The 14,994-nt window shown below is 40.3% G+C and overlaps 1 protein-coding gene across 1 annotated transcript in view; it reads left to right on the forward strand.

Annotated features, from left to right (window-relative positions):
- The window catches only part of ADGRV1 (adhesion G protein-coupled receptor V1), a 301,407-nt gene that overhangs the window by 22,563 nt on the left and 263,850 nt on the right, over window positions 1-14,994 (forward strand). The window contains exons 6-13 of the mRNA XM_048504356.1: window positions 271-384; window positions 1,333-1,898; window positions 3,690-3,960; window positions 4,891-5,220; window positions 6,646-6,822; window positions 7,494-7,717; window positions 14,506-14,632; window positions 14,719-14,904. Of these exons, the coding sequence (XP_048360313.1) occupies window positions 271-384; window positions 1,333-1,898; window positions 3,690-3,960; window positions 4,891-5,220; window positions 6,646-6,822; window positions 7,494-7,717; window positions 14,506-14,632; window positions 14,719-14,904 (1,995 nt within the window). The remainder of the gene's footprint in view (window positions 1-270; window positions 385-1,332; window positions 1,899-3,689; window positions 3,961-4,890; window positions 5,221-6,645; window positions 6,823-7,493; window positions 7,718-14,505; window positions 14,633-14,718; window positions 14,905-14,994) is intronic.

Here is a 14,994-nt window from a genome sequence, read left to right on the forward strand (position 1 = left end):
TGTCCTCCTGCCTCAGTGAAGAACTGGCTGCTTTTTAAGACAATGTTGAAATGTTCCTTGTGTTTTAGAACATTAGATTGTGTTAGTAGGACAAAATCCTGTGTTACTTAAATAATTGTAGCTGAATTGGTTCTGGTTTCAATAAGCATTTCATTCTCATTTTTAATATTAGTATCTTTAAGCATTAAAGAGGTGTTTTCTTTCTGGATGTCATTAACTACTGAAAATGTTCTTCAAGTTTACTAAACATCAGCAATGGTTATATTGTAGATAGAAGGTGCTCCAGATATTCCTGAAGAAGACTTGAGCCCAATTAGAGGGAATATTACCTTTCCTCCTGGCACAGCTGAATTGATTTATAACTTGTTTGTTCTTGATGACCAGGTAAGAACACATTTTGATCACTTGAAGATATGATCTAATAGAAATGATTAAGAAATTATGCAATATCCTTAGCTAGTGTTAGACTGCTTCATCTTAGACTAATGCACCTTTACAGTCAGTATCATATTATCCTTTATCATCAGAAATAATGTAATATTTAGCACACAAGCTCTGTGGAAACTGGGAAAATGTTATCTTCTTCATCCATTAATAAAACAATTCTTGGCTGAGTTTTAGAATTTTTTTAAAGCTCTTGGACTGTAGACTGTGTAATTGTTCGTATATTACATTCCCATGGTATCTTAGAGTTCATACTGGTCACCCATTTATATGAGTAGTTTAATGTCAAAAGAAGATACTTGGAATCACTTCCTATGATCGACATAGTATGACAGTGTTTAAAGCCAGCATAAAAATGACCTTTGTGCCATAACCAAAAACTAGTAGTTTTTTTGGTTGCTGTTTATTAGGGTTTTTTTTGGTTGCTATTTAATGACTTAATGGCTATTTTAAGAGTTTGATTGTACAAGTCCATATGTGAATATCAAACCAAGCTTAAGCTTGAAAACACTGAACTCTTTAATAGGTATTTCCATCAAACATATTGTAATGTAACTGCTGCCAAAATTATTTACATGTAAATGGTATATCTGAAAAGGTTTTAAATGTCTACTGTATATATAGGAATTATCATTATCTAATCCTATAGATTGTCCTGCATAAAAAAAATTAATGCTGCACATTTTGTGAGTAAAAATCTTGTCTTAAAAATATTTTATTCATTCCAAAATAGAAAACTTTAATTGGATATTTTTTTCACTGCTTTCCAAAACTTCTAGTTTTTTTCTATTGGAAAAACTGGGAGAAAGTCATTACGGAAGCCCTGTCTTTTCCTACTAAATTGTTCATGTATACTTTTGATTTGAATAATTCTTATTACTTTTCTAGATACCAGAAAATGATGAGAGGTTTCTTATTCATCTGAAAAGCGTAGAAGGGGGTGCAGAAATCAATGCATCAAAAAAATCTGTTGAGATAATTATTAGGAAAAATGACAGCCCTGTGCGATTTACCCAAGGTGTTTATATGGCACATGAAGAGGATGATATAATAACAATTCCAATTTTTCGTGGTAAAGAAGACGATGGAAACATAATTGGGCCTGATGAATATGAAGTCTCCATCCACTACTTCGTTGTAACTGGAAATTCAACAGCACACGCACAAGTTAATTTAGACTTTCTGGATCTACAGCCAAATACAACTGTTGTTTTTCCTCCTCTAGTTCATGAAACATTTATAAAATTCAAAATCCTTGATGATGCCATACCAGAAATTGCTGAGACATTTCATATTGTACTGCTTAAGGATACTTTGCAGGGAGATGCTGTTTTAACAAATCCTTCTGTTGTTCAAGTAACCATTAAGCCCAATGATAAACCTTATGGAGTACTATCGATCAACAGTATTTTGTTTACCCAAACAGTAATTATTGATGAAGATCAAGTGTTAAGGTACTGCATTTCTCCCTTCTACTATTAAGTAAATTAACACAAATTGCCTCACAAATCTAATGTAGGAAAACATATTCTAGACTTGTGCTGGCGGAGGGGAGTTCATACTTCCTTGCAGGCACTTTTGGGTGTGATGTTCTTTGGAATTTAACCATGAATTGTTTTGCTTTGTTATTAATACTTTCCCTTGTCACAACCCACTCCATAGGACTGGTGGCTGACCGCAGCACCATGGCTGCCCTGCCCCGCTGTTATCAAAGAGGCTTTTTGGTGGCACTGCTGTTGAGAAGCCCCATTGCCCTTTACCCATCATACGCTGCCAGCTGAGGTCCCATAAGTTGTGACTCTCAGCTGCTGGCATAATATGGTGATGCCTGCACAGTGGTGGGATCACCTTCCCGCCAACATAAGTGCCTTGGGAAAGCATTCCCACCAATGGAAGCCCATGGCACTTCCTCAGGTGGTTTCACTCCCCTCCCTTTGGATGAGGGTGTTAGAGTCATGATCAGGACTATGTAACTACCAGCTGGGGTTACAGTCCTTATGGAGTCTCATGGAAGCCCCATGAGGAGAATTTTCAGTGAGGTTTCATTCATGAAGTACTACTGAAATTAATCTGTAGTGACTTCTGTAATTACAAGTGCAAATTATGCACAGTGGCCTTAGTCCAGAGAAAATTATATGCACTGAAGCCACAGTTAAATTAATGAGTCTTTATTTTCTGTGAATTTGGGTTGGAATATCTTTTAATCCATAGTGTACACTGTAGATTGCAACAGAAATTATATTTGTGGACCTTGTGATATTTGATTTCCTTGTGAATGAGAAATGTTTTATATTGCTTTCATTTATTGTTCAGGAGATTATAGCTGAGATTATAGTTATGTCAACTGCACAGGTTTGTATTGAAAACCAGAATCAGTTTAATAGAAATGTCTTTATGAAGTGATATTCCTGACAAGTTCCACTTCATATAGGTGCCTTTTAGATGTTTTTCCTGCTATGAGTGGCAAACTCTTATGTGGTGAACTGGATTTGCTTTCCCGCTGCTACACATGAAGCCTGCTAAGAGACCTTGAGCTAGTTGCAGTTCTCTCAGAACTCTCTCAGCCCCAACTACCTCACAAGGTGTCTGTTGTAGGGAGAGGAAGGGAAGGATCTTGTAAGCTGCTTTGAGACTCCTTATGGTTGAGAAAAGTGGGGTATAAATCCAAACTCTTCTTCTCTTCTTCAAGTAGCTCTTTCATCACTCTGAAAGTCCCTAAATAATTCACATTTCCACATAATCAACACCCCTCCCAGAGATGTGCCAGTTCTACTGGAAAACACAAACAATCTGTCTTCGCTCTCATGGATTGGCATTTAAACGCTCACTTGTATAGGAAGTGCTCATGGATAAATGTCTTCCAAGTGACTGGAAGAATATCTAGGGGTATCTTGCACTGAAGGTAAATCAGTGAGCCAGTGAAACTGTTGTGGAGTAAGAGCTTTTCATTTGTTTTTTTTTAATGCTTTCTCTAAATTAGTACTATCAACGGGATCAGTGGCTTGACTATTGAAACATCTAGATGTAGATAAACTCACCACAAGACATCTGCAAACAGGCATGCATGTATAGCACAGACAGAGACATCACAAGAAAAAAATTGCATATTGTGGTTTGTGTCCTCAACAAAGTGCCAGCACAAGAAAACTACAAACTGATACAATAATGGGAAAAGATGTCCCACATTGTCAAGAACTAGTGTTTAAAACAGAAAAATTATGTTCAATTTTGTTTGCTACTTCTAGATATGAAGGTATCACTGTCGTAAGGAATGGTGGAACACATGGGAATGTTTCAGTAGCCTGGATAATAACTCGCAACAGCAGTGATCCCTCACTTGTGACTGCAGATATCACTCCAGACTCAGGAATGTTACATTTTGATCAAGGGCAGATGGTAGCATCACTTTCTCTAAATATTATTAATGATGATATCCCTGAAGAAGCAGAACCATATCTGCTTAGAATTCTGACGCATACCATACAAGGGGGAGCAGAAGTGAGCGAACCAGCTGAGGTAAGTCTGTGTTTACCTTCTGCAGAAATTTAGGTAAGAAATTCTAAATAAATAAATGGCTAAGCTAAAATTATCTTGAGGTTCCAAATATCAGTTTATTTATTTACTTTGTTTTTACCTCGCCTTTCTTCTCAATGAGAACCCGAAGTGCCTTACATCCTTCTTTTCTCCATTATATCCCACAGCAGCCCTGTGAGATCGGTTAGGTTGAGAGTGTGTGACTAGCCCGAGGTCACCCAGTGAGGTTCCATGTCTGTCAGAATTCAAATCTGGGTCTCCCAGATCCTAGCCTAACCACTACACTGTACTGGTTATGTTTTCATTTTGATGTCAAAGCATGGGTTTGCCTTCTTTCATAAAACATGGATTGGATTGCACACTGGAGAACAATACTCAACAGGTGGCTCATGAGCCACTGAATATCACTAATCTAGTCAATCAGATGTATGTATGTCATTATGTAATGATGTCATTAAGGGCAAACAGATTTGATTGAGAGGGCAAAACTTTCTAGACCAGTCACATGGGTGATCCTAGCCAGGAATTACACTAACTGGAATGATATCTCTACTTGGGTTGCTAGTTAATTTTTCTATGTTACAATGTCTCTGATACAAACAAAGCTAATTGAGAGAGGCACTCAGAAGAGGCATTTCAAACAAATAGGCAGACATTTCCCCAGACTTGACTTGATTTCAAATGTTCCTGATATATGTGTGATCCTTGCAGAGACTCTTACATTTGTGTTAACAGCATTTCACCATCAGTGTAAGCAAGTACCGCAACTGGAAAAGCCATGTAGAGGCGGGAGTTTTGTGACCCTGTGCTTTGCTATGAGAATCCACAAACAGTAGGGGGAGAATATGATATAGATTGCAATGGTAACGTACAGTTCATTTTAAAAGTTTTGTTGTTTTGTTGTTCTTGTAGCTTTTATTCTATATTCAGGACAGTGATGATGTTTACGGTGTCATAAAGTTCTACCCTTTGGAGAACCAGAGGATAGAAAGCAGCCCAGATGGACGGTTTTTGTCTCTTAGCTTTGCAAGGCAAAAGGGGACCGTGGGAGATGTGAAGCTGTCTTATACTGTAATTTATATTCCGGCTGGGCCTGTGGATCCTGAACGAGCTAAAGAAGGAGTCCTAAATGTTTCTGGAAGAAGCATCCTTCACTTACCTGAAGGAAAAACTGAAGACATTATAAAAGTACCAATAAGAAATGATGCATTTCTTCAAAATGGGGCCCATTTCCTAATACAGGTATGGGCATATATTGTATGGTATGAAAGAATTCTCATTTATTGTAATGTTATATTTTGTGATCCTTTTAGCCCTTTACTTCTCATGTATACATTTTTTACACAAAAGCCTTCCCCATGGTCATAAATTATGTCTGCACTGACCTTAATACTAACCACATTCATGATCAGGGTTTGAAGAGTATTTGAAGTGCTTAAGTGGGAAAGTGGTTAGTGTTGGTGAAGACGTAACTGTTAACAGTGGCAAAAAAAACCAGAATAAACTACTGATCCTCAAGGATATATCCAGTTGAATAGCATGCTTCAGCTTACAATGACAAGAAAGCTTATTACAAATTCAACAGTTCTCAAAATATTTTGACAAATAAGTTGGTTAAGGAAAATACGCCATTACGGGAAGAAAATCCCTGGTGACTTAAAATACTGGTTTGCTTATTGTGTGTAATGAATTTTTGGTAGTTTTGCAAATTCCTCCAGATCTTCCTCCTTTGAGGAATTGAATAGCCATAATTGATACTGAAGACATATGTTTGGGGCTTTTGTGGGGTTTGGAGACACATTCAATGTACTTCTAAACCCAACAGTTTGCATACATGTGAGTGAACAGCCTGAGCCACTCAGGGCCAGCAGCATCTTCTCCATTAACCCTCTACATCTGTATGGACCATTCACAGCAATGTTAAAAGGATTTTGAACAGTCTTCTTAGATCATATGTAGTTTCTGTGTGCTCCAGACAACCATACTAACAAGTTGCTTTTGCCTTTTAGTTATTTGTAAATTAGTGTAGTGCTTGTACTTTGTACTAATAGAATTCCCGGAGGGTGGAACTGATTTTAATTGGCTTCCACCCAGGCTTGTGAGCTGAGAACACTGTAGCCAGGGCTTCGGACTGGTGGTGTAACGCCATTAAGCCTTATAGAGGGCTTCTAGGTGGCCATATTGTTGTTGTTGTTGTTGTTGTTGTTTTGCTGCTGCTTTTCCCTGCTGCCTGTCCCCAGTTGCTTCAGCCTGTGGATGGGGTTCATTGTCATTTGTGTATATGGTGGCTGTCTTTCTCCTTTGTTAAGTTACATCTTCCAGTACAGTCTTTTATACCTGTTCCTTCAAGGTGTGCCCAGAATAACCAAGAAACTGGAAGATGGTCTCTTTTACCATTGGACTGCCACCTGATAATTTCAGGCTGATTGCGCATGGGCCAAAAACAGCAGTGTGAAAACGTTGTGAAAATGGTGTAAAAGGGTTTAAAACAGTGTAAAAGGGTTTATACTGTTTTCACACCGTTTTCACACTGCTGTTTTTGGCCCGTGCGGAATCAGCCTCAGTCTCTTGATTTTTTATAGTCATTCTATACATTTTTGCACATTGTTGTATGTGTATGAATAGCAGAGAATATAAAGACCATGGAGTTTTTTTCTCTCTTCACAGCTTGAAAAAGTTGAATTGCTGAATATTATTCCTCTAGTTCCATCCATAAGTCCAAGACTAGGGGAAATCCAAAATATTTCCTTGAGAATTACATCTGACATTGCAAATGGAGAAATTGGTTTCATCAGCAATCTTCCAATAATTCTGCATGAGCCAGAGGATTTTGCTGCTACAGTAGTAAGTAAATATTTTCTTATATTGTTCTTACTAAACCTAATTTAGGAATTTCCTTACGGCAGAGCCTGCCTTCATATAGTGCAGATATTTGCACAGGAAAGCAAGACACATTGAATTAAAATATGCTATGTCAAAATTATCTGAACAGTCATGATTCAATTAAATTGAAGTGATATCTCAGCTTTGTTTTGTATTTGGCACAGCAAAACACATTACCATGACATGCCTCTGAAGATGTCAGCCCTAGATGAAGATTAAACGTTAGGACAAAAACTACCAGACCATGGCCACAAAGCCCAGAAAACCCACAACACCTAATTGCTTCTCCTCTCTCACTGATGTTGGGTCACTTCTAGTTTTGTTCACTTTCTGCTAGTTGTGCTTCTTGTCTGATGGGATTGCTAGACATCTCAATCAACAACATGGTTTGTTGATTGTAACACTAACTACAAGGTGACATTTAAAAATATTGCACAATTCTCCAAAGTTTTGCACATACACATGATGCTGGGGAGGTTTTTTAAACACGAACACACACACAGACACACACAGAAACACACACACACACGATGCTGAAAATAGACCAGGCAAAAATTTAAATTAATTGAAGTGTGACAATAACCAGAGCTGCTCATGTGTTCCAAAATTTCTAAACTCAGTATGCATTCTAGGTCTCTATTGCCTTGCATCGAGATGGAACAGATGGACAAGCCACTGTATTCTGGAGCCTGAAACCTTCCGGACTCAATGCAAAAGCAGTTACCATGGATGATATAAGTCCTTTCTCTGGCTTTGTTGTGTTCTTGTCCGGACAAAGTGACACAGCAATCAACTTCACTGTCAAAGCTGACGATCGTCCTGAAATGAATGAGACTTTGACCTTGTCACTAGACAGGTATTGTTCTTTAATGATTTGTAGGAAGTAAATGAAAATATATTTTCTGATTTAGTCATATTGAAAACAACCATGTAGTGAAGCATGTTCGTAAACATGTTAATGAGTTTCATTCACACATAAGTTTCTTACTATTTTTTGTGTTGTGTGTAATTGGAAAATGAACAATCATATAATGGTGCTATCTATCAAGCTTGTTTCTATATTTCCTACTAGCGGGGCCCGGCCATGTGTTGCTGTGGCAATTGTCCTTCTCATCACAGTCCGCAACCCACACAGATGTCCATGCAGGTCCAATGATCCTCAGCATAGCCTTTTGGGGTGGTCAAATGGAATCCCTCTTTCCCTTTTCAATTCAATTATATGGTGGTGTCTTGTTCTTTTAGTATAAAGTAACCCTTTCCATTCCACAACGGAACTGTCCAGAGTATGAATCCTGCTATCCATGAGGCTGGTTGACACGCACAGTCCTGGCTTGGAGAAGGCAGAACTGGGGCAAGCAGGCTATCCCAGTCAGGCAGCAGAGGCATTGTGGTGAGGCGCTCAGATCGAGGCCAGCTCCCTGGGTTCGTAAAGGGCCACGTGCAAAAGAAGTGGAGCCAGTAGTGTTGGTTTGCCCCCACCCTATGGATTTTCTTAGAAGAAAAAGGCAAACTCCAGCTCGCTTTTAGTAAAAGAGAGCTGTGGCAAATATGGGTGAGGAAGTGGGTAAGTGGTGGTTGGATGTGAAGGAGGGCAGAGTGAGGTGTGTGAGGATGAGGTAGATGTGTATGAGAGTATGTGTGTTGTGTGGAAGCAGTGGGTGAAAGTTACCTGCGTATGGGAGGAGAACCCCACCTGACGTCTCACACGGCAAAGTGTGTATGTGTTTCACTTCCACTCGTATTATCTACCAGTATTACCTGTTTACTGTTTTCACTGCTCATCTCTGGCCATCGGCATGAACATTGTAAGGGCATACCAACCCCTCAGGCCACATACATGCTGCACGAACATTCTAAGGGTGACAGTTAAACAGAGCCAGCTTCATGGCCTGGTGCGCCAGGAAAAATACATTTTACCTGGCTCAAGTATTGAATTTCAGCAGTGTGAATATCCGAAAACCTGGCCTCATTGGAAAGGCACGTTGAGTGAAAATTTGAAAGCAATCCGTACAGTGGTTTCGGAGTTAGAGCATGACTCACAAACAGATGGTGTGCTTTTTATATATGTTTTAAAGAACATTCTTCATTTGATTACATTCACTGGAGGCTTGCAACCAATGTGTATCATATGGATCGTTCCTCACACTGTATGTGTATCGTTCCTCACACTGTGTGATACTAATATACAGATGGAATCAAGATATTTAACATTGCTTCAAAGGAAATCACACACACACACACCCTTTTAGCTGGACTACAGCCTCAGAATTTTGAAAAATGTCTGCCTTTTTGTTATGCTTACTACTGATATTTTTAAAAAAATCAAAATATTGGCACGCCTGCCAATCTAAGTATACTTACTTTTCTAGATAATGCTATGTAGATAGCTTGTTAATATTGCTTGAATTAGAAAAGTCTGTTTTACCTACCTTTTGTCTATAGTGCCATGACCTCCTTGTTACTGGCCTTCTCTCCTGCAAGCTTTTCCCAGTTAAGTCTGTTCATGATTCATAATGCTACTCTGAAAAGGATCGTTCTGTGGTTACTATGGTTATCTCCCTTTGTGACTTCCAGCAACATTCCACATGAACTTCAAATTCCTGGCCCTTAAATGTAAGGCTGTATCTGCCTGTGAATCTTTCCTCTGTTATCCCTTCAGTTGCTTTTCCAGCTTCTCCCAGGCTCATCTGCTGTTAATCCATCCCCACGTTCTCTTCTGTTACTGTGCTGTCTTCTGAGTAGTCTTACAGACTGAAAACAGTTGCTCTTTTTTAAAAAACCCATGGGCAGCCTAATCCTGAGCGGTTTGTCTTGCCATATTTCCCTCATCCCGAGTTTTTCAAAACCCTCTAAAATCATGATCTTTTTCCAAAATCCTGCATTGAATACGATTCCATGGGAACGCTACGGGAGCAAAACTTTTTCCACCCCGCTGCCTGATCTCTCTGTCTAACATCATGTCAGTTTCATTTCTGGTGATTTGCAGCCCACCCTTTCTAAAATGTTCCCCAAGAGAGTTTTCTGCTCCTTGTCAGCTCTTCCAGGAGCCAGGCAAGTGAGCCCATGCGAAAAGCACGAGCATTCGCCCCATTCCTGCTCACTCTCACCAAGTGCCGTTCGCTATCCAAGCTGCAGCCCAGACATCCCAGTCCTGCAGCTCCAGGCTCACATTCCCAACAGAATCCTGTGAGGGGCCGGGAAGCTCTTCCAGGAGTCAGGCAAGCAAGCCTGTGCAGGAAAGCGTGAGCGCTCACCCTGTTCTCGCTTGGTAGCCAAGCAACAGCCCAGAGAGCGCAGCCCTGCAGCTCTGGGTTCACATTCCCAATCAGGTCCTGGGGTGGGGGAGGGGTGTGGAAGCACCTGCCTGGCAGGATGGTCTTCTCTCCCTGTGACAGCCTCAAAGACCAGTCAAATGTTATTTGGTATGTCCGGGGGTGGGGGAAGTATGTCCAGGGGAAGTCTCATGCTGTGGTTTCTTGCACACATTTAAATGTGGATGGGACATAGTGCGCTGCCCAAGATTGGTCAAAAGTTTTTACTTTGTATGGCACAACATGCTTGTTTCTCACTGCACCAGCTCCTTTCCAAAGCTAGATAAAAGGATGGGGAGTGTCCAGCTTGGTTTTCCTGCAGTTGTTGTGAATCCGCCAATCAGAAGTGTTTTGCTTTTGGAGGGGAAGTGCCAATCAGAATACAGTACACCAGGGATGTTTGAGCATGCGTGCTGCATCTGCATTGTAAAAACAAAGGAAGCCAGGCTCGTGCAAAAGAAATTGGAGAATTTCCTCTTAACTTGATTCCTTCATGGAAACGGGCATCCATGTGAAGGGAAAAACTGGGATAAAATACACACGGATGTTTAAATACCAAATGTAACATGGTACTACTATGTTGTGTGGAATCGACCATATTGAATCAGACGGCTGGTTCACCTAGTCAAGTAAACTTTACTATCAGCATGTCTCCCAGGCTTTCAGGCAGAGGTCTTTCTCATATATCTATCAATCTAATGCCATCAGTTCGCTCTTCAGTTGTACTTTAATCATGTCATTCACCTTTGTTCTGTCCATTTTATAACTGTGAGGCAATACTGTATAACTGTATAATTATAATACTGTATAACATTTTATAACTGTGAGGAAGGGATTGTAATAGTTTCAGGGAGCTTGCTTCTGACACACTGTTTATTCTCCATAAAAATATTAACTAAGTCTTCATTATAAATGTTCTTTTTCAACATGTTTTCTCCCTCTGCTTTATTTCCTGTAACAAGTTGCAGAAAGCCCCATTCCTCCTTCCCTAGGTATCCTGTCCAGAAAGGTTTTCCTGAGCAACTCCCACTAATATCAGTGGGTACCTAGTGTGGCTTGTGTCCCATCTGCAGCACTTAAGGCTACATTCCTAATTATGTTCAGCAATTGCCTGAACATAAGCCCCTTGAATATGATGGGACTTGCTTCTCAGTACACCTGCTAAGGATGGATTCCTAAGATACACAGTGAGCCATTAAAAATTGCAGAGTAATTTATAGTGAAATAAAACTGTTGCTGAATTAAGAAATTAGTATCCGAGACTTTACTATATTTCTACTTTCATCATCTGATGGGCAGTTTATGCTTCTACTGCAAGTGTTTGTGGAGAGCTGAAGCAGTTTGGGGGATAGAAAATGCTTCCCTTGTTTACATCATTCTTTCCATTTGATTTACAGAAAAAGCAGTCACAAATACCACTTCATGCTGTTTTAATTCCTGTTTAAATGAGGACATTCAAATACGTCCCCATTACAAAATTTGGACAATGGCAACCCATGCCCTTCCTTTATCTGCTGGGACAATTGTTTGGGCAGCTCAGTGGAATGACAGATCTTGGAGACATGTACATCTATGAATAAAATGGGCTTCTTTTGTCTAATTAAAAGCACTGAGTAATTACAAATGGTGCTGAATAAAATTTACTCAGCTGCTGTGGCTTACCACAGTGCTTGGCAGTTCCCAACTAGCTCTTAGAGCAGCAGAGCTGGTAACGAAGGCCTTGAATGGTCCTTGACATTCCAATTGGTCACGGGGTCATCTCCCATGAGTGGGAATTGCCAAACCTCTTGCTCGCATTAGTCAAACGAGGAAGTGCCAAGTAAGTAGGATTCCCTGAAAGCGAATATTAGCTACTAGGAAGGTGCTGGGTTTTTATCCCTCTTTTTTATTTGCCATCTTCAAAGAATTCCTGTCTTACAAAGAATCTGGCAAACCGCTTTTTTATTTCTACCCCCCATTTCTTTTTCTCTGTATTGACAGGGTAGAAACAGAAAGGTTTGTCGTGTACTTTGGGTAAGTGCAGCAAGCTGTGTCTTTGTCTCCAGTGAATCAGCACTTTGTTTTGGAAGTGGTTGGTCTGGACAAGACTCTGTCTCCTTTAGTATTCCTTTCCTTCTGAAGCACTGTGCCTTATGGACCTCCTCGGGCAATGCATGCTTCCTGTTGCCATTTTCTTTGGGAGCATGGGGTGGCAGACTGAAAAAGCTTCTCTGTGTAAGGCCTGTGAATAATAATAAAAAATTTATCAATGCATGGCTTAGCGTTTGATGTTTTAAGATATCTCAGAACAGTAGATCGGTTGTTCTGGTGTACCACTGGAAAATCTGGCTGCACAAATATGGTATAATTGAGCTGTATAATAAGGGTGAGAAGAACGTTGCTATCTTAAGATACCTTCAAATGTTTTGTGAGCTTCCATTGCTATGTGTTTAGAAATCTTTCTAGAAGCTCACCTGCATGTATTGGTACTGTGGGTTCTAACAATACAATATTAAAAATTAAAGCACTGTCCAAGTGACACACAAATATAATTTTCAATTTTAAAATCTTGTTTTCTGTGCTCTGTGATCATTTTCCAGCACATAAACAGGAGCCTAACATATTTTAATGAATTGTTGAACATCCCTCCAAAAACTTTACATTTGATTGCGTTACCATGTCAAGCTAACAATAAGCCTGCGTGTGTCCAGACCCAGCATTGATGCCAGGCTTGCACATGTGCCTCACTCTTTTCTCCTCCCCTCTATGTTCTCACTCAAAACTCAGTGAAGGATTGAAGTATGTAGGAGTGAGGCTTCTCCCTTGGTAGTGTGCCGCTTTCACTCTCTGGGCCTCAGAATAGAAAGGGAGGGTAAGGATGGAGTCTCTGAAGTCCATCCTCCCATTCCTAGAGTGTTGCCCTTGTCAGGGCAGTCCAGTGCTCTCTTTCCCCTCCCTAGCCTGGTTGTCTAGTTGCCATTTATGCTTCCTCCCCACCAATCAGCCCCATTGCCCTGTCCTCACCCTCAAGGCCTGAACCATTAACTGGGCCAGGGGTTAGAGCACCATCCATCCAGTCTCCTACCCCATCCTTGGTGGTCCTCCCCCTTTCTTTTGCATGGCTTGGCCTCTCCAGTGCTCTCCTCAAGCTGTCATTATTGGGTTTCTGATGGCTGCTTCCAACTTGCAGGCTGGCCCAGTGGCTTCTGAGACTTTTTTTTCTCCCCAGCATAATCTTTGCTGCCCTGGCACAGGAGATGGTATCATCAGCCAATTCCCAAAGGCCTGGGGCTCAGGAGGGAGGTGGCAAGGCCCATATCAAGCTGCTGTGGCTACCTCCTACCCTGGGTCCCATCCTGAGAGTTCTGGCTGAGTCCATGATACTTGCCTGAAGTATCATAGAGGTTGATGAATCCTGCTCAACTCCTCCAGCATTGAGAAAGTCCCCAACTTTGGAACATGCCCAGCACTTGTAAGCATGAGGCTTAACTGTTTGTTCCCATTACCTACCCCCAAAACACACAGATGTTCTAAACTTTGATTAATCCCTGATTAAGACTTAAGAATGCTAGCTTATTTTTCTGGGAAAAGCTAATTAATTAAACTCCAGTTACCCATGGTGTACAAATGCAAGTGCACAGCTTATGTTCAACCAGGATTCCTTCATCATGGTCTGCACGAGAAGGCAGAAGGGGTATGTGTGAACCCAACAACAAGCTGACTTTGTGCACATTCAGGGTTAATTTCGGCTTAGTGTGATTTAGTGGCAGCTTAGCAGTTTTATAGGTTTCTTGTAGTCTTGAACTGGCCTCTGCTTACTGTTCAGATTCGTAGCACAGAAAGTATTAGATTTGGAACACCAAGGGTCACATTCTGTCCTGGGTGAAACTGGAAACAAAAAATATGAATAACTGAATTTTTGTATAAAATACTAATAACATTGAAATAGTACTGAAAAAAAGCTAGCATTGAGGTTTGCACTCTCTGTTCAACTGCATTTTTGCAACTGACGTTTGCTGTTCAGTTTCAATTAAGTAACTGTTCTTTATTTACTTTCTCTGTGTGTTGTGTGCATGTTTCATTGCATTTTTAAAATCCAGCTAGTCTACCTAAGTATGTCTGGATATAAACTGATGTCAGGGTTTTGTGGTTTGTAGTTAAAATATTTACCCCCCAAAAAATCAAAACTTCGCAATTTGTTAATAAGAATAACATTGTTGGGGGGGGGGGGTGTTAAAATGTTGGGGAAAAATAAAAAGAAACAACCCAAATTCTTTATACCTTTCAATAGGAGATGACTTTTCCACTTACCTGCAGACTGGCAAAATAGCATTGTGGTTTTTTTCCCCTTCAGGATTAGTGTTGAAAATCAGATCTTGAAATCTGGATTTACTAGCCGTGAATTAATCATTCTAGAAAATGATGATCCTGGGGGAGTATTTGAGTTCGCTTCTTCTTCCAGAGGTCCCTACAGGATCAAAGTATGTATCTTCAATTCACTTTCACCCTCAGTAGAACAGCACCATACAAACATCCTGAATTTCTGTATTTTTGTTTTATTTTAAAGGAAGGAGAGTCTGTTGAACTCCATATTGTCCGTTCCAGGGGAACCCTTATCAAGCAATTTCTGCACTACACTGTAGAGCCAAGAGATGGCAATGAGTTCTATGGGACTACAGGAATCCTGGAGTTTAAGCCAGGAGAAAGGGAAATCAAACTTACTTTGCTAACAAGGATGGATGGCATTCCAGAGGTAATGAGGCTGAAATAATAATAAAAAGTTCCTGCCAGTGTATGATTGGGAATGTATAAAGGTTACTTATTTGATTCTTGGTTTTTCAAA

Source organism: Sphaerodactylus townsendi, linkage group LG07 (genome assembly GCF_021028975.2).
Source record: "Sphaerodactylus townsendi isolate TG3544 linkage group LG07, MPM_Stown_v2.3, whole genome shotgun sequence".
Classification (NCBI taxonomy): domain Eukaryota; kingdom Metazoa; phylum Chordata; class Lepidosauria; order Squamata; family Sphaerodactylidae; genus Sphaerodactylus; species Sphaerodactylus townsendi.